General features: G+C 36.6%; 2 protein-coding genes across 9 annotated transcripts; both read right to left on the bottom strand.

Moving 5' to 3' along the window:
• Positions 1-278: 278 nt before the first annotated feature.
• On the bottom strand, positions 279-14,070 carry LOC100256041 (VIN3-like protein 1). Of its 6 annotated transcripts, none has more exons than XM_010658057.3 (6): positions 13,713-14,058; positions 12,487-12,555; positions 9,205-9,370; positions 2,907-3,549; positions 2,127-2,437; positions 279-2,026 (listed from the first exon to the last, which is right to left on the bottom strand). In XM_010658057.3, the coding sequence occupies exons 4-6, from the start codon at positions 3,365-3,367 to the stop codon at positions 822-824; spliced, it is 1,977 nt and encodes a 658-aa protein (XP_010656359.1). In that variant the 5' UTR covers positions 3,368-3,549; positions 9,205-9,370; positions 12,487-12,555; positions 13,713-14,058; the 3' UTR covers positions 279-821. The 6 variants fall into 6 exon arrangements, with proteins under 6 accessions (XP_010656359.1, XP_019078551.1, XP_059596732.1 ...); XM_019223006.2 differs by having other exon boundaries at positions 9,205-9,356; XM_059740749.1 differs by lacking the exon at positions 13,713-14,058 and adding an exon at positions 13,584-13,706.
• Positions 14,071-15,537: 1,467 nt separating this feature from the next.
• On the bottom strand, positions 15,538-18,183 carry LOC100261125 (uncharacterized). Of its 3 annotated transcripts, none has more exons than XR_786850.3 (3): positions 17,397-18,183; positions 16,722-16,770; positions 15,538-15,710 (listed from the first exon to the last, which is right to left on the bottom strand). XR_786850.3 is itself a non-coding variant. In XM_010658054.3 (3 exons), the coding sequence occupies exon 1, from the start codon at positions 17,888-17,890 to the stop codon at positions 17,417-17,419; it is 474 nt and encodes a 157-aa protein (XP_010656356.1). In that variant the 5' UTR covers positions 17,891-18,100; the 3' UTR covers positions 15,538-15,710; positions 16,742-16,770; positions 17,397-17,416. The 3 variants fall into 3 exon arrangements, 2 of the variants coding, with proteins under 2 accessions (XP_010656356.1, XP_003633129.1); XM_010658054.3 differs by having other exon boundaries at positions 16,742-16,770; positions 17,397-18,100; XM_003633081.4 differs by lacking the exon at positions 16,722-16,770 and having other exon boundaries at positions 17,397-18,172.
• Positions 18,184-19,856: the final 1,673 nt, after the last annotated feature.

The raw sequence follows: 19,856 nt of genomic DNA, 5'->3' as shown, positions 1-19,856 counted from the left end.
ATACTTTGTTGAAAAGAAGGGTTTTGTTTCTTAAACATTTTTAAGATCCAACAAGCGAGGGTTTCCCATACATGCAATATCCAAATTTTCTTAGTGTAGAAAAAAAGAAGGAAATTTTTTTATAGAACTCGTTACACATGCATTATAAATTCTATTCAGCAACGAAAAGCTCCCTAGCTTCTTCTATGAACATTGTTACAACGGAGAAATAACAAGGAATTGGAAGCATCCATCAATCCATCCAACATTTCCACAAGGTCAGAGTACTAAAAAAAAGGGGGGGAAAGAAAGATGGATATATTTCCTTCTTGTTTGGAAAATGTTAAGGTTCGCCAACAAATGGAAAGGAAATTAAAAAAAAAAAAAAAAAAAGGAGAAAAATAAATAAATAAAGCAGGAAGTGGGATGGATGGAGACAACAGACATGATCCATTCACCCACCTTGAAAAGGAAAACAATAAAGTACCTATAGAAATATTAAATATATTCCCACAACTAAACCAATTCTACCGCTGGGATATAAATTAGGAGATGGGCGGAATGCTGGTCCTGGTCCTGGTCCTGGTCCTGGTCCAAGGCCCCCCTGCCTATAAAAATCAACTGTCTCCGCAAACAGCAACCCGAATCTTTTAGCCGGACAAGACCACACAGACTAGTCCGCAATAAAAATGAATCACTTTTGAGGTGATTAAGAAATAATGCCTGTACAAAAAACGGCAAGAATGATCAGCGGGATGAATTTATCATCGCAGGAAAAAAGATAAAACATGAACCAAAATAGCAGTCTTGTCTTGTTTTCTGAGAATGGCGATCCCCTAAGTTCAGTGCCACAGTTTACTGCAGAACCCATTCCGTGGCCTCTTGTTGGAGATAATGTCTGAAAAGGAGTCGACCAACTGCCCCGCCAAGCTGCTTGGGTCGTCAATTAGAGTTTGAATAAAGGTGTTAACTACCCTGCGTTCTTGCTCTGTTGATCTCAAGCTAAACCACGTCAGCAATTTCAACCTAAATTCCTGCTTAATATGGCCCTCGCATTCCAGCCATCGGATGATCTTCACACAGTACTCAAAGTTCTCATCCAAACAACCTGATCCGTTGGCAACTCGGAATGGTGAACCATTTATCAGAGTGCTATCACAGTCGCGTGCCTCTCCATTTGTGCTTGCTGCTCTTTTCCTGCACAACCCTGCTCGGGAATCAACATCCGGAACTTCTCCACCCAGTCCACGGGTCCAGGTCTGTGAATCACCACTACCATGTGATCTTGCAAGACAGTTCTTCTCTCTCACAACATCATGAGAAACATCATCTTCATCTGCCTCAACAGCCCGCGCCAAAGAGTATACATTGTCTTCATCTCTGAAGGACTCTATTGGCGGGGTAAGCACTTCATTCAGATCAGGCACTGAAACAACATTCAAGTCGAGCTCACGTGAAACCAACGGCAACTGATGTTCTTCTGCTTTTTCAGGCTTAACCAGTTTCGTTACTCCACAGCATTTTTCTAAGTCCATCCTGCAAAACTTATCTAAGGAGCCTTTCTCTTGAGCCCAAGCCATACGCAAAACCTTTCCAAGCTCTCGCACCTTGAAGTCAGGAGAAGATTCAGCAGCTGTTGTATTCTTTGGCTCTCTCTTAGCACTAGAAGAGTTTCCTTCAATCGGGGGATTCTCTTTTTCACCATTCTGCATGATGGTTGAGTTGGAACTCTTGTAGATAATCTCCACGCTCTTTGTGAAGCACTTTGCTTCTGAGTGACCCAAATCACCAGATTTTGTATAAGAGATTATCCGAAAGCTGTACTCGGTGCAGGGCTGCAGGTTGGATATTAACACCCTTCTCTGAGTTTTTGGAATGAAACAGATTGGCTCTTTCTGGTGGGTCTCTTCTCTGCTCTTGCAATACCAGAGCTTATAGCCCTCAATATTATCAGGTGACAGAACAGACAGTTCTACCAAAACAATTACAATAGAAGAAGAAGTCACTTCTTCGAATAAGAATCTGCAAGCTGCAGGAAGTGAATCCTCTGCCAAAAATGCAAAGCATTTTATTATTCATTTAAGTGAAAAACATGTAAGTCTTTCAGAGCAATTTGAAGCAAAAAGGGAGATCTTATGGTTTCTAACCTCTGGAATTTGGATTCTTGTTAGAAACGGAGCCAAGCCATTCATCTGCTTTCTCAATTGCAAGAGAGCACAGTTTCTGCACATCACCTGCAATAGAGAGTCTGCTCACGATGCCCCGTGCCATCTTAGCTGAAACCCCATTAACTGGGCCAACCTCTGTTTCAAGTTTGGCCTTGGCATCTCTTATGATTTCATGTAGTTCCTTAAACCTAGAAGTACCATCCAGAAGCCTGTAACTCAACCATATCCTATGACATAGGATATCCACGCGGCGAGCATCCTTGGCTATGAGAAGTTGCTTTTTCCAACATCTGCCAGATTTAAACAAATGAAACTAACATCAGTACAAAGGCTGATAGCAAAAGACAAAAATTACTTGCATAGCACCCTCTGCTTCTAGCATCAAAGAGCATAACACTTATTTACAGTCATTTTAATTCATTAAACTCAATTTCTTCTCTTGGAAACCATGGCGATGCAAGTGCATCTTCTCACACCAGAAAGAATCAGTGGAAAGAACTTCCAGGAGAGTTTTCAAGGAAAAAACTTCGAAGAAATATATTCTGGAAATTATTTTACCAATTGACTAAAAAAATGAAGAGGAAAATCACATTGCTTGGAATTGGCTTGTTCAATCAGATACCTCATTGAAGCAAGAATTTTCTGGTAGGAAACAACTTCCATGAAAACAGGACAAGTTGAGGGTACTGTCTTCATTCATTCAAAGCAAGCATATTATATTTTATTCCCATGCACAAGAAATGCGAGTGAATGACTTACCCAAGTATCCCAGAAACCTTGCCACAAGTTGCACAGCAATAACTCCCATCTAGCTGCATCAATTGCCCAAGATCAACAACCCCCACCTTGTTGCGCAGGAGGGCACAATCAATGTGGCAAGATAACCCACAGGAGTCTTCATGACTAGATTCTGATGTGCATACCAACCAAAGACTAGGGTCCTTATTATCATCAAATCGGTGACAGATGCAGCAAGAGCACCTCTTGCAAAAAGTATCTTCTATGGATAGAACCGCTCTACAAGCAGAATTTTTACAGACCCATGAGTTTGAACATACAAAATCTGGAGACTGCTCTGTAGCTAATGGTAATCGAATGGGATTTTCCCCCTTCCTGTGGTGTTTTCTAGATGTAGATTGATTGTTGGGACTGGAAGAAACTTTTCTTGCATCCTGGTTCTTAAATGTTTTATTACTCGTCTTCACAACTTGTTCTGCCATTTTACACTTTGATGAAGCTGAGTGTTTCTTTTCCTTAGTAAAGCAACTTCTAAGAAGTTCCTTCTTAGGACCAGATTTCAGAAATTCTTGGAGAAGTTCCAGACTCCTTGAAGCGTCATCTGAATGTCCATGTTTCTCTGGGGTGCTTTGCACACTAGAGGAAAGACTTTGAACACCAGAAACTGTAAGAAAAACAAAACAGCATAATAAAATGAATCTTCAATGAGAACAGAAACTACATACAAAAAATTGAATTAAAAAATGAACTTCTACGACTGTATGACAGAAGGAAACAGAAGAAAATGGAGGAAACCATTTAAAGAAGCTAGTAAGCTTCATCCATAAAGTTTGAGTTTCAATAAGAGACGCAATGTTATATTGTTTCCATTTATGTTCACACACATCCATTCACATAGTTGCTGGCATCCATCACCATCAAATCAATTTGCACTCTCTTATTTGTCTCTATATGACCTTAGAGGGCTAGTAACTACATTATTCTTGATTGGATTCATTTTTGCATTCTCCCTAGACTCTCTACTTGAAATGCCACAAAATCTTCATCTCAGCTACAGCAATCTGATGACTATATATAGCCTTGTTTGCAAACCTTCTGCCCATTAGATCCAGATGGCCCCATAACTGTGCAAATTAACCCATCTAGTTTAATTTAAATTCCAATGGCATAAAACACAAGAGAAGAAATTAAAGACAAGTAAGAAACCGGATCAAAGGGAGTTGGTTGCACACAGAGACAGAATGATCTGCTTCCTTAATAATGCTAGAAAGAAGTAAAAGCAATAACAAACTAGTCAGTTATCCTCCTCATCCCACAGATAAAATTTACAGTACATGGTTGTTGCAAAAATAGCTCATCAGCTATGCATGCCTAGTAACATGAGTTACTGTAGACTGCATGAGCAAGAATTAGATTGAAATAAAATTATGACTTCAGACCAAACAGTTCTCCAAATTGGCATTATAAAACCAGGAATGGCACTTGAACAAACTGCTCATGATCAAATAAAGTGGCCTATGGTTCCAAGCACATCCATAGCCCCTAAACTTCAGATACAGAACATGCCATTTAGATGTTGAGCCATAGTGCATTAGGTCCAACATGTGGATGGTTTCCAAGCCCAAATTAGAGATGTATTGAAAAAAGGAATAGGTCTCACAAAATTAGAGATGCATCTCAAATGAGCTAAGTGACCAAATCAAGAAACAGACTATGCTTAGCAACCTAATTATGTGAAAAATCTGTGATCAGTTCAACAAAGCTTTAGACACCAAATAATAAATAAAATAAAATAAAATAAAACAAACAAAAACCATTACCTAAAAAAAAAAGGAAAAAATAAAACACAAGAGACAAAACAAGACAAAATAAAACAAGGAAAGATAAATTTTAAAAAAGAATTTTTTTTTAAAAAAAAAAAATCAATCTTTGTCAAGCTTTCAAGTCTCAATATTCAGAACCATCTAATTTCAAGTTTGCATTCCTCATTAATGTCAACAGACATAATTTTCCAACAACTTTTATTTCTTTTATTTTTACAGATAAAGAATAAGGAACATGACATACATTTTTTTATAGGCAAATAAAATGATGTTATAAACGAGCATCAAAGAAACAGCACATCAAAGTATACAAGACATATGCAACAGGCTCCAAAAGGGGCACAACTAAAGAAACATAACCATCAAAAGTCACCATTGAGTGTTCTATAATTCTAATGTGTGACACCTATGAATTTTCAGTTTTTCCATGAAATGGTGTGAGATTAAGTAGGAAGATTATCAGGTTTCAGTTTTGAGTTGTTTCTTCCTTGATGAGAAACAAAACATGTAAAAAGGTCCTTCTAGCTTTTCAAAAATCTCTTCACTACAGATTATCAGAACATGTTCCACCATTGGAAAGGCATAGCTCATTACCATTGGTTGACTTAGTTTGGTAAACCATAAAGGAGGCCTGTAACTTAGCATGAATACAATAAAAGAAATTTCAGGATTTACAGCTCCTCCTGGTAGTGAAACAGCTTAGAACGTGATGGAACATGAAAGTTGCAGTTCAACAACTACTTTTTTTTTGATAGGTAAAGTGAAAGATCTATTAAAAAAGAGACGCCAAAGAAGCAACTCAAGGTATACAATACCTATACACCCACCGTCAAAATGGCCAAAAGAGGAAAGGAAACATCCAAACAAATGAGACTAAAACAACCTCAACAAGAGCCCAACCAATTGACAAAACTAACTAAAGTTAAAGGATAATCATCTATAAACAACTTTGTCTCTGACTAAAGGGAATAAACAAAAGAATATTTTAGTCTCTAGATCGAAAGCAAATCATCATCGAAGGTCATTTTATTCCTCGCCTTCCATACTACCCAAAAGATTTGTAAAGGAGTTGTTCTCCAAACCTTCTTATGCTTTTTGCCGACAAACGAACCATATCAATTGAGAAAAGTCTCTTTGACCGACGAAGGAAGCACCCATGACACCCCGACCAAAGAAAAGAACATCTCCCATAGTACCCCTGTTTTAGCACAATGAATAAGAAGGTGGTCTATAGTCTCTTCATTCTTTTTTTTTTTTTTTTTTTATAATTGAGGAACCTTCCATGACCAAGCTCTTTAGACTCTCCATGGAGACCCAAACCTCGGGGTGCTGACTGCCCCACAACAACCAACACTGAGTAAATTCAAGGCATTATCAATGATAGGATTCAAACCCAGGACCATGTGCCACTTATTGAGACCACACTTCCTAGTGTTCAATTTGACCAACTGGGCTACCTTAACAGGTATAGTCTCTTCATTTTCATGGCACCTAAAACATCTATTTGCTAAGGCCCAACCTCTTTTTTGAACTAAATCCAAGGTCAAAGATTTACCCCACATTGGCTCCCAAGCAAAGAAGCTAATCTCAGGTTGCACCCACACGTTCCAAATGCAATTTGAGGGGAAGGAAGAAGAGTCACCCAGCTCTAAGGCATTATAGAGATATTTGACCGAAAACTTGCCATTCTTTGTTTGGTCCACAACATCGAGTCCTCCACATCTCCACTCACTCTCTTCCCATGCAACCGCACCAAAAAGCTTTCCACCTCCCAATCATTAAAGGGTCTAGAGAAGCAAGAATTTCATCCCCCCCTCCCCACCTTAGCTGAGTCCCAAATATTTGTCACCCACGCCTCCTTAGAATCAACTAAAGCGCACAAAGGAGAGTCCCACACCACTTATCCTTCCAAAATCTCACCCTCCACCCATTACCCATTGAGAAAGAGATCCTAGTTCTCACAAAATCTCAATCCTTCCTTATCCCTTTCCACAACCCAACACCATACACCTCTCTCACCTCCTGAGGACACCACCCCCCACTTTCTTCCCCATACTTCCCTCTGATTGCTTTATTCCACAATGTCTTTCTCTCATTCGCAAGCTGCCAATTTCATTTGCAAAGAAGAGCCTTATTAAGGGTGGAAAAACACTTGACCCCCAAACCCCCTTTCATCTTATCTAAGCACACAATCTCCCATCTTACTAAATGTGATTTCCGCTCCAAAGTCCCACCTCTCCATAGGAAATCCCTCTGAATCTGCTCTATCCTCTGTCTAACTGAGTTTGGCATGCTCAACAAAGACAAAACAAATAGGCAAGCTAGACAAAGTGCTTTGAAATAAGGTTGTTCTTCCTCCTTTGGAAATGTATTGTCTCTTCCACATAGCCAACCTTCTTCGAAACCATTCTTCCATACCATCCCATACTACCACCGATTTAAACGGAGCACCCGAAGGGAGGCTGAAATAAGTGGACGGGAGACTACCCACTTTACATCCAAACTCAAGGGCAGTTCAACAACTATTTGTATGCTTGTGATTAAAAAAGAAAAAATGCTACTTGAAGGCAAATTTCTAGATGGATAGTTAGAGGGGGGGGGGGGGGGGGGGGGGAAGTGAAATAAATAATATGAATTCACCGAAAAAAATGAGGAAATAACAATATCAATTTTGAAAAGAAGCAAATATAAAATGTTATCCAGGAAAAGCAGTTTTTGCAAAGTGGAAAGCCCGTTGACTGAAATCATGAAATCTATTAAAAGAGAACAGGGATCATGCAAATGAACATATGCTCCCTTACTTCATCCATTCTTCTTGTTTCTTTTTAATCAGAAAGAAACAACTTATCAGATAAAACAAAAATACAAGGAATTCTTTTTAATCAGAAAGAAATAATTTATCAGATAAAACAAAAATACAAGGATATGTCATGCTTCAAAACCAGAGGATACAGGGAGATGCCAGTGAACATATGTTCCCTTCCTTCACCCATTCTTATTGTTTGTTTAATGAGAAATTATCAGATGAAACAAAATGACAGGCAAGGACATGTCATCCTTCAAAATCAGAGGTTACAAGGAGAGTACAAGAGAATAGAAAAACAGCAAAGTAAGCCACAAGAGCTGAACAACAAGTTCAATAAGAAGAATAATTCAAGGAAACTGGAAACAAGTCCATAACAAAGGCCTCAAGCATTGCAGCACATCATTTGATGAGCTCATTGGCAACATGGTAAACTGATCTAGGAATCCAAATAGGAAAGTAAGCAAACCCAATCAGAATATCAAAAATTTAGCATACCCGCCCATCAAATTTTTCTTTTGAGGATGAACTTGCAAGCAAGATTTTTTGGTTAAGGCTAATTTCCAAATGGATAAGTTTACAATGAATAAGGCATATCCAACCCTACAGGTTAAGTCACTATTTAGACCTTAGAATCAATGTAGGAAAGGAAAAGAAGTTGGAAGGAATATCAATTTCTCTTGTTCAGTTGCTATTAGAAAGTAAGAAGGAAAGTATATGTGATGGAAATTAGGAAGAAACTTAGGTCTTGTTTAATAACTGTTCTTAAAAACAGTTTGTCATTCTTACAAACAGAAAACAGTTTTTTAACCCAGAAAACACATTTGGCAAACTTTTGATAGAAATAGTTTTATGAGAATTTGTTCTAAAAACAGGTTGTTTTTTCGAACAAATTTTAGGTGTTTTTAGTTGTTTTCTATAAAGCGTTCTAAGTAATAATTAAAAATGTGGAGAACACTTTAGAAACTTTTGCACAATGCATAAATGTGTAGTATCTTGATCTCATAACCAGAGCAAACTGTTTTTCACATTTGAATTTCCAACTAAAAATAATTAAAAATTGTTTTTAAGAACTATTCTCAAAAACTATTTTTTTAAAAATGCTTTCAAAAAACATTCCCAAATAAACCCTTATACATTATGAAATTCCTCCTTTTCTGCTTAAAAAGGTCAGGAAATTTGGGGAAAGAGTGAAAAAATTCAGCTCAAAATTGTTTTTTATTTTCCGTCCAAGATTCTCTCATTGCCTTTTTCCCCATTTCCATTTTGTTTTCTCTTATCTTTCCCTCACCATTTATGAGAGTCAAAGCCTAAAGACAAATCTTTTAGGAAAAAAAGAAAAAGAAAAAGATCAGATCTGGCAGACTCAAATTAGCAACCTGAATTCAGATAAGTGAGCTATTGATACCCAATTTATTAATATAACAAGCCCTATGAATTGAATCAGATCTTGAGACAGAAAAGATCACCAATTCACAAAAGAAATCCGAAACATAAGTATGCAAAAATCAGATCATCTTGAAGTAAATCACATTACACAAGATGTCTGATCTTCTTGGAATTGATTAGGGTTTCATACAAGAAAAATATTTCCAAGAAAAAACAAAAGAAAGAAAGATCAGATCTTCCTGCTATGAAAAAAGGGCATCTGAGGAAAAAGATATGTAAATGGATTGAAATGAAAAAATAATACCTTATCAACAGCATGCCCTTACTCCTTATGAAGAGAGAAAGGGGGAGAAACAACTGAAGAAAATCGATGCTGGAGGAGCTTTGAGAAGCAGGTGGAGTCAAGGAAATCAACGCCGTTAGGGTTCAGAAAGAACCCTTCAGAACAAGAACCCTCTGCCTCATATGAACTTTATATACATCGTTAGGTCTTCAGTCATCAAAAAGATATTATATAAACTATTAAATATTAAATCGGGTAATTGGATTGGTTCAATTTGTACCCGGATCCAATTCAGTACTTAACCAGTTTAATTGATTCAGGTTGCTTTCTTATCCAAAAAAAGAAAAAAACAAAGATTCAGGTTGCCTTGAAACCACATTACCAAATCTGGATAATTTGGACAAACTCAGAAAAAAAAGTCATATATCGACAAGCCTAGTTTACCACAAACAACCATGTGGAAATAGTAAGACAATCAAGGGGGAAGGAGATGCTATGCAAGAGCATTGTATTGCTGTACACCTAAAGCATATGTAACAAAAAATGATAATATCAAGCAGCATAATAGGAGTTTGGTTTATTTAATTCTTATATTTGGATGAATTTTCATTTTTTTTAGTTGGAAATTAGATGACAATTGATGCAGGTTGGAGCATAGTTTTAGACGGTAATGTGTGATTTGTTATGATTTAGGCTCTACCATATATAGGAATCCTAGGTTAGGTCTTCTCTGGTATGTTTACGATTGAAGAAACCTTTGCAAGTTCCCAAGTTACATCAAAAGGAGGATTGCACAATAACAGAAACAGAGTATATAACCTTATATCATCAAACTTGTGTAATAGATTTGTGAGCTGATTTTCTTTAAATTTTATTATCAGAAAAATATATAACACTTGCAATTTCACATTCATTTCTCTACATGTAAAACATACCCCAAATGCTAGACAAATGGTTCATATTAGTTTTGATGCATTTCATGCAAGTATCATAGAAATTTGATATTTTTCAGTTGTTATCATTAATGATTCACAAGAGTTAACATTGTCTTGCAGTTGTTTAAAACAGTTACTTAATAGGTTTCCCATTTGACTCCAAATTGTATTTAACATTTTTCCTTCATATATATATATAGTACAAGGATTCTTGCTGTTGTCCTTAGGCCCTAAGTTTGAATTTGGCAACTACCAGATTTCATATTTTTGGTTCTGTTGAGTCCTGCCCATTAATTACCAATTCTAGCCCAAATTCATCTTGCTGTGCCACAGTAATTGAAAACATTAATTATTAAACTAATTAACGCACAAGCATTTCTCTATCAAAAACTTTATGCTTTAGAATTACATCAGAATTATTTCTCTATTAAAAGGCACAAAGAGATTTCAATGCCATGCTTATTTCATAACATATTGCATAATAAACAATATCCCATCACCCAGATCAAAGATTGAAGGAGACTCTTTCGAAATCTTTGCTGGAATGGTCCAAAGATGCAATGTGGATGGACATTGTCACAGTGTTGGATATTTTACATACCCTTAATTGCAAATAAGTCTTCTTGTGTGTTATCTTGTTCAGTTGATTTCTATCTTTTCTTGAGCCTTTTGTATACCTCATGTGTACATTGAGTGCGTCTCTTTTTGTAAGGCACTGTTCTCTAATATATTTTCTGTTTGCCTATCCAAAAAAAAAAAAGAAAAAAAAAACAATATCACATCACAAATGAGTTCATCTAATTCCAATGACTCACCTAAGAAATAATATTTATCCCAACCCTTTTGGTCAGCATAAGATCCTTTTTACCATAAAAGTTAATCTAGTACCAATTTTTTTGTTAAATGATATCACATCATGTCTATCTTCACAATAATCCACATTATTTTTGGGTCTTGCCTCATCATTTAGCACTTTCAGTGCAAAACAAACTATTCCTACTTCTTGGTGGACTGATTAGTCCCCATTGCACATGAACAAGTCATCTTGTTTGATGCTCTCATCTTACATTCGATTGTCATTGTGGTGCAACATGTACCTTCTCACAAGATCCCAAGTGAGGAAACTAATGAAACAAGTAATATAGTTGAATGCACAATAGTCTTTTTTATTTATTTATTTATTTGTAATTGGTAGAATGCACAATAGTCATATTATAGCAACTTTACATATTATTTTGAACAAACACTGATAATTTATTTGAATTAAGCATTGCATCAGCAGAAAATTTTGCCAGCAATGGCTGTCTACATGCATTAACACCTTAGAGTTTCTGACCACAGGAAGAAAACCCAATAACACTAACCAAACCAAATCAACACCACCACCCACCATCTAATGTCCCCTAAGGTTCAATCTTTTGAACATAAAATGTCTATATAAATCCATATTTCCTAAAGTTTGCCTGAAGTTCCAGGAATTTGTTAATTACACATTTAAAATGGTAAGGCAATGGAAATATGGTATTCCAAAAAAAGAAAAATGAAAACAACTCAGAGGTGGTGAATACTAAATAAAAATTTATAACTATTCAACCATCAAATTCAAGTTGATGGAAACTTCTTGGACATAATATAATAGTATACAAAGTATGTGGAATATAATTTTGTTGTTTGAACTTGACAAATCAAGAATTCAGTTGGAAGAATGAATATAAATTATGTTGCAAGGCAACATTTAGTGCTTTAGAACAAGTACTCTAATATCTACATGATGCAACTCAATCACAATGATCTTTATAAGCATAAACCCCCTTAGCACATGAAAGAGAAAAGAAAAGAACATGATTCCAGAAAATAATTAGAAGTCTGGATACAAATATGCACAGAAGGCAAACTTTAAGTTACCACAGGTCCACAAGGCACTAAAAGTCATCCCAATCCATATTGTACACCCAATTTTATCATTTTTTTTTTATCAATAAGTATATAATTGTATTGCAAAGAGGCGATAAAATAGCGACCCACAGAATTACAGTATAAAGGAACTTACCCCCTTACATCAGGGCCCAAACAACAAGGAAAAAACAAAAAATCTTGTCCCTTAATGCATACACACCCACTCTATAAAATCTATTAAGGTCGAAGGACCATCTTTTATCCATCATATGGTACACCCAATTTTATCATATTGTCACTATGAACAACATTCCAACATAAAAGACTGTAAGTGGAATGATACACCCATAAAAGTCATCCCAATAATCTCTCTTTTTCTTTTCAGATATCATGCCAGAATCTAAGCATTATAGAAACAATGCAAAAAAAAAAAAGGGGGGGCATAAATATAGAAGAAAGATCAAGACCATACCTTTAGCAAAAAATTTATCTTCCAAATCCATTCTCCAGAGGTTAATTAAAATATGTCAAGCCACCTTTCCTGTTTCAATCAATTAGTATTGAAACCTCAGCATACCTATCCAAGATAGTAAACAAAGGGACAGAAGCTGACATGAAAAAAGAAATAACACAACAGCTATGAATACTCATAAAAACAGTGCACTAAATACAACAACCTTTTGTTTGATTTTAAAGAAGGACAAAAATAGAAAAGAAGCAAAAACTTCTAATTGTAGATTTTACGTTTCTTTCAATCCAGAAAGCAAAAACTCCATTCATACTGACCTCTAATACAACCATATGGCATATTTCAACTTGAAATTATTTCTATGAAAAACAAAAATTCAAGAGGAAACATGAATCAAGATTTTGTACTTTCCTTTTCTTCCATTTCCTCATCAAACAATCAGAGGATAAGTTAAAATTTTCTCATTTTAGGTATGTGGAAGGTAAACATGTTTTGGACGTTTAGGCCATAATGCAGCTGATGAGTTCAACAAAATGAGTTGAGAACGTTATCAAATGACAATGAAATCTCCAAAATACGAAGCTGAATATTCTTAACAAACCAAAGCCCTAGTTTGGAGAACACTTATTTCATAACTATCTTGCTTTGCAGCCGCTATAAACACTAATCACCACCACCTCCCCAAAGGGAAGTAATATCCATCCTCTGCTGCGAGTAACAATTATGCAGCATTGAAGGGTCATGACAAGCTTCCAAAATCAGTTCACAAAACCAATACAAGTGCATTTAGCATCTCAATGTTTATCCATACATTGATGTCCATACATTGTGCAAATTCAACGTCCAATACAATAAAACACTTCAATAAACTCAAAATGATCACAACCCAGCCATTCAAATAGAGAAAAATACATACAAATTCGCAAAATTTCAGCACAAATAAAACGGAAATTCAAAGAAACAATAACAAGCATATAAAAACCAAACAAAACGAGAAAAATAACAGATCTGAGCGCACAAAGACTCCACAAATCACAACTTTCACGCCCTGTATGGCTCCCAAGAAACCACAGGAAAGAAAAATGAAAGCGTAAAATCACCAAACAGCCTGGACTTGGAATTCGCCGTTCCAAAATTCCAAACCTCCTCTCTCTTCATTGTCCTATAGTTTCTCGGCAGCCAAACGAAGCATTATAGGAAAATATAGGGAGAGAATCTGTGAGGAGTACCTGAGAAGAATGTGAGAAGAGAGAGATGAGGAGAGGAATCTAGGGTTTTGATGGAGGTTAGGAAAGGGTTTTGATCTTAGGGAGGTCGTGAATCGGAGGAGACTTTCGTTGTTAGTTGTTGGTTTGAGGCTGTGTACGAATCGTTCACGTTTTGGAGATGAAGCAAAGGCAGTGGGCTCACGCGCGTCCTCAGCGCGTCTTCCGACTTGGTTCAATTTAAAGATAGAGGCCGGCTCCGGTGAAACCGAAAGTACAAAAGCCACTTTTCCGTGTTCTAATTGGGGAGTGGGATCCAAACACATGAAAGCGCGTGACGATTCTGATACCTCTCATTCTGTTGCTGGAGGAATTGTTACTATGGTCCACAGTGTATTGGAACATCGATTTGCAAAGGAGTAAAGACGAGAGCCGATGGGAGCCATTTGATTAAAAATGAGAGGCTTTGATGGAAAAGAATTTTCGTCAAAACCTTCTGGTTCATGAATTTTGATTAAAAAAACATAAACAAGGGAAAAAGGGAATCACCATACTATGAAAGCAAAAGTCTAACGCGCTTGCAGAATCTTCTAATGCTTCGAAAAAGAATCGGTCAAACAAGATCTCGCTCTTTCAAGATACACATTTTTTTTCAAATTTATTTAATGTTGTCAATAGCTTCATTTGTGAAATGTTTGAAAATTGGATGCAAAATGTCATAAAAAGTTTAGTTTAACTTACACGTTAATTGGTTTGAAGATGAAATGACCAAAGATCATGAAAACAATATCACTTTTAAGTGATGTTTGTCTTTTACCTGAATAGAAAAAAAAAACCCAGAGGAATGAATCGCTCAAATGATATCCTAAAAGATTTAACCTCGGGACATCCATCAATTTTCAAATATAATAGTCAAAGTCTCGTTTTAATGTGATGTTTAATAAATTTTTTATAATTTGATCTCCAGCTCAAGATTTTAGTCACGGTGTCAAAAACAAAAACGATTCCAAACTCCTATTTGACAAATGTATTTAAAAAGTATTAAAATAATAACTTTTGGGAATATAATGCAATGCTAAAGAATTTTTTTCAAGAGTGAATCAATACATGCATGCACATGCAGGAACGCGTGCATGTGAACTCATGGACGGTGTAATGGGAATCCACTTTTAATTCAAAATCAAAAATTGAGGGGAATAGTCAAAGGAATGGCATCTAGAAGCGTTGGGTGGATGATCCATGAACACACAGCACTTCCACTTTCTGGATATCCTATGTCTAACTGCTTGGAATAATAAGGTATTAAATAAAGAAACACAGTATAAAGCAACAAGCGTAGGGTGGGTGAGTCACCTTCAACGTATGTCAAAAGTGTATTCAACAATCAAAGACACGTTTCCTACATAGAATTTGAATATTTAAATAAGTGAAAGGAAAGGGGATCAAGGTGTGTTACTGGATATGTAGTGGTTAATAGCTTAAGCTTACAAATCATGTGCTAATAGCCAAATAAATCTTACCCAGTAATAAGCCTGAGCTGTTGTCCAGTCATGCAACCGGGGGAATGGGGATTTATTTTCCCACCTAAAGTGCCAAGATTTATGCAAGATTTTCAAACCATCTTTCCGTTAATGACTTAAATGTGGATGCTTTTGTCCCTGAAAGGTGACACATGCAGAAGCCTCCATGATCCTTCATTGTTTCAAGATATGAATGAGGCAGAAGGTGTGTTACTATTCTCCTCTTTTTCTTTTTTTTGGGCATAAATTTTTTGGGGAGACATGAGAGCCACCCCTTTTCTCATAATGGGAAAGATATAAAGAGTTGGAGAATATTCCAAGACACCAAATTGTAAGGAAAAGTTCAATAGCCCTGAAATGTGGTGGCATATACACAATAGAAACATGATAGTCTTTTACCCTTAAAGTTTCTGACAATACAAACAACTAACGGAGCATTTGATTCCCTAAGGATTTCCTCACAGCATACAACCTAGTCCAGTGGAAAAGTAACCGAAAGCCCCTGCAAAGACAAAAGGAAAAAGAAGAGGTTAACCTTCCACCCAATTCATCCAATAAGAATGCAAATTATTCATTAATACATCAGGGTTGATCTACATTTAACTTGAATAGACAAGAATTTCTAAAAGGGAAAAAAATCCCTCTTAATGATTAAAAGATACTAATGATGTAGTGATGGAATGCTTCGTATTTTTTAGGAGAAAAGCAAAGGATCATTTTTAGTCGCTTTGGCATATAAAAGATAGCTTACATCCAAACAGTAGCAAATAAAGCCCACCAAAATATTTTCTGACAATAAGCATCTATTCCAAGTGCTGGTTGTCAGTCCAGAAATTTGCATGTGTTATATTCATCATATCTCTAGGAGTATCATATGTTATTCAGAATTCTCATAGTGAAAGCTGAACGAACGTATTCGAAAGTGATATGCAATAAAAAATAATTAATTTTCTTAACCGATAACAAAATATGAAACCCAAACAGGAACACATACCCCTAAGGGCAAAAAGAAATCTCAAAGTAATCAACAAAGCTGAGTAGAAAGAAAAAGGTCCAACATAACATAATCCATACTCTTAGATGAGTTTTGACCATCTCATCTGAAAATCAATTGGTGCCATTGCATCCTAACAGTCCCTCCCCCACCATCATGCTACCCGTGACTTGAAACCATGACCCTTGACTCTGACACCAATTCTTATATGAGGCTTTGACCAGTTCATCTGAAACCCAACTGGGGTGACCCATCCCCAAGTTTAGAAATGGCATTATTGCACCCAAACACATAAATATAGTTAAAGTAATAACCCACCTAGCAAAAGCAAACAAGAATCCTTGCAATGAATTATTCAGCAGCAAATAAAGAATACATAATCCAGGTGCTACCACAATTAAATAGCACATAAAGGACCTTAAGTAAAGCATAAGAATACACAGTATAGCACACAACACAAATAGATTCCCTATTAGCAAATTGGCATATTTCTTTCAATAGAAAGGAAAGGGTTATTGCCTTGTATACATCATGTATACCTTGGGCGCTTTTAATACAGTTGCTTCACCTATCAAAAGAATAAAAAAAAAAGAAAGGAAAGGGTTATTCAGACACCATGGAATCAATCACATAGCACTGGAAATAATTCTTCCAAACATAATGTTCATAAAGGAAAATACCGAATCCACAAAAAACCAGCTTGACTATCCGATAATTTGCATTTTTTCTGGATTCACAAATTGCAAAAATCAAGTGCATCCATGAATGAGCTCATTCAGAAAAAACTTAAGTCTCCATTCATTGATAGTGGCAAACAAATTCAGGATTAGGAAATAAATCAATAATTCAGCCACGGGAAATTCAACAAGATGATGACAAACCATCCAAAACAACTCAGAAGCTCCAGAATTCATTGGAGAATTATTAGTAGAATATGCCCATAATCTATGAAAAGACATTAGGACATGTTCAAAAATAATTGAAGGACTCTTACATCTACCAATCCACACAACTAGTTCAACCACACCAGAAAACAACGAAACATTGCAATTGGCAACACAACATTTTGCAGAATGCACCGGCTTTCTTCCAAATTCAAGGCATAAAATGTTTACATAAAAAGAAACTGATTCGCGAAACTTCAATAATTACCATCCAAAAGAGGGGGGAAAAGACTAAATTGAAGAAAAGAACCTGTAAATGTTGACAACAAATTACATAACCGATCTATGCCCCTCACAAACAGGAGTCTCGTGGAAATTCTTGGCCGGGTACTTGGCCGTGACGACGCCAACCTCAAAGACCAAGTTATCGCCGGAGGAACGAATCCCAGTGATGGACCACCACTGGAAGAAAGCCCTAACCCTAATGCCGGCAAGGCTGGCGATGTGGCCATGGACAATCTTGCCGGAGATCTTGGGGGAGTAGGTGGCCAAGTAGTTGTCGGGAGGGAGCGTGAATTTGCAGGAGTAGCCGAGATTGACGGAAAATTCTCCAGAGGTCTGATTGATGGAGTAGTCTACGACGTTGGTGGGAAGAAGACCGACTGGAAAGCCGTAGTTGCTGAGTTCAGCGTGAGCGGCCGAAACATTGGAATCCAAAGTTTTAGAAGTAGGATTAGGGTCTGAAGAAGAATGGGGGAAGAGGATGAAGAAGATGAGGAGAGGAAGGATGGTGAGCGTCGCCATTGCGATAAGTTTGTTTTCGGAACTCCACACGATATACGTCAATGTCTTCTTCTTTCGGTATCTGTGTTCTTAACCCGCTAGACACTTGGACATCGAGGGTTGATTTCGCCGCAGCTGATTGTTGACGAAGTCACCGGTAAAACGACATCGTTTTCATATTTTTATTTTTTTCTATGATACTTAACTAAAATGGTTATACTGGGGAAAATTTTAGATTAAGATTATGAGCTCTGAAACATTCAAATATTGGGAAGGATTTTGGTGGCGGGCGTGGGTTACATGCACATGGCTGTCCCCACAAATAATACAATAATAAATATCTTAAGCAGCTTCATGTTGGACTGGATCATTTGGGCCATTTTAAATCAGGACCAAAATTTTGCATGCAAGCCCAATAGTGGGATTCTGGATAAATGTACTGCTATCAGTGAAAATAATTTTTAAAATGTCGTAGTTTGGAAAATAATTCTAATTCGACGGCACTTTTGAACACATAGGATGAAAAGTGGAAACCCATTTCCCCCCTTTCCATTTCCCTTCCAGCCCGTTTCTCTTCTCTCATCAAAACTCATTTTGTCATCTGCCCGAAAACCCATTATCCCGCACGCTGATCATGGGGTGAAGATCTTTGCCTCAACACCAATAGGAAGGAAGTGAAGTGCATATCTGAGAGACCATTGCCCCCGGTGTTTTCTATAAGTTTTGTGGTTATATTTGGTGGTGTGGTTGTGTTTGGTCACCAAGAAAGTGTGGGAAAGTTGGAAAAAAAATAAAGTTTTCGGGCTTTTTTTTACAATGAAACCGAGTAGACTAAAAATTATGGAGAAAAATTTTATTTTTTTTGTGGTTCGGCTTGTTGTGATTCTGTTTGGTTGCCAAGAAAGTGTGGAAAAGTTGAAAAAAAAATAATTTGCCAATATTTCCTACCAGTCCAGCCCGCGCATAGGATACAAAATCTGTCCAATTTTTTTTATAAAAAAACATAAGATGCTATTTGGTAATCATCTGATCATGATTTGCGGGGAAAGGTTGTGTTTTTTAGCCTGGCTCAAAAATTGTGGATTTAGGGTTCGTGAAATTTAAATCCAATGGCACAAAAGCAAAGAGACCCTAGAATAGGTCCAAAAAGCTTTTTTTTTTTTTTCGTTAAGGATTTTGCATGGATTTTCTCGGAAATCAAACAAGGATGAATTTTCCCAAAAATCGAATGGGGGATGGATTTTCTTGGGAATCAAACGGGGATTGCAAAAAAAAATAAAAATTCATTGATTATTTTTGTTTTTGTTTTTGAATTTTGTCTACTTCACTTGATACCAAATTTCATATTCTCATTGACATGGATGGTTCGTGTTGCCTCAAATTCAATTCTTGTCTAATAGTGAAGTTCGTCCATGTGAGGTTCAAGCACGGTTTTGGCAATGAAGAGTGAAGATCAGAATAGGGTTAATGGTAAACTAGAGACAAAAAGGATATTTAAGAGATATGGGGCCATCACTGAGAAGACCACACAAGAGAATAACATCACTGAAGGTCACTTGCATGAATGATGGATTAGAGCCTTTTTGTTTCCACACAAAGGCCTAGACAGTGGTCACTATCTGTTGCTTGAAATGATAATAGAAAGAGAATGAGAGAATCTTAAGGTAGAGAAATAAGCAGGTAGTAATAAACCACTGGATTTTCAGAAATTTAGTCATAATGCAGGCACTAGTTCATACCAGAAGACGAAAAACCAAATACTTACAACCCGGCTGCTTTCTTTAGCACTCCAAATTTACAATTTGATTATAAAGTAGTGATAGTTACAATATTGAACCTCCTTCCTCACTTTTCTGATATTACTTACTGTTAGCCCAAGGGTTCTCCTAATCGGGTTTTGATGATAACAAACCATGATTAAGTAACTAATTGGTTTAATGTTTAAAAATCTCAGGTATAAACTCGAAAATTCATCAAAGGAGCAAAT

Source organism: Vitis vinifera, chromosome 11, assembly GCF_030704535.1.
Source record: "Vitis vinifera cultivar Pinot Noir 40024 chromosome 11, ASM3070453v1".
NCBI lineage: Eukaryota > Viridiplantae > Streptophyta > Magnoliopsida > Vitales > Vitaceae > Vitis > Vitis vinifera.
Note: the sequence above shows the minus strand (reverse complement) of the source record. Positions and strands in the feature narration are given on the sequence as shown.

What these genes read in the sequence shown, in the direction of transcription:
- LOC100256041 (XM_010658055.3), bottom strand. Translation starts at nt 12,517, where the DNA reads ATGGATTTGGAAGATAAATTTTTTGCTAAAG. An exon ending in AGATAAATTTTTTGCTAAAG is followed by an intron (nt 3,550 to 12,486) that starts GTATGGTCTTGA and finishes TTTTTCTTACAG; the next exon opens with TTTCTGGTGTTCAAAGTCTT. An exon ending in CAAGAATCCAAATTCCAGAG is followed by an intron (nt 2,027 to 2,126) that starts GTTAGAAACCAT and finishes CATTTTTGGCAG; the next exon opens with AGGATTCACTTCCTGCAGCT.
- LOC100261125 (XM_003633081.4), bottom strand. Translation starts at nt 17,890, where the DNA reads ATGGCGACGCTCACCATCCTTCCTCTCCTCATCTTCTTCATCCTCTTC.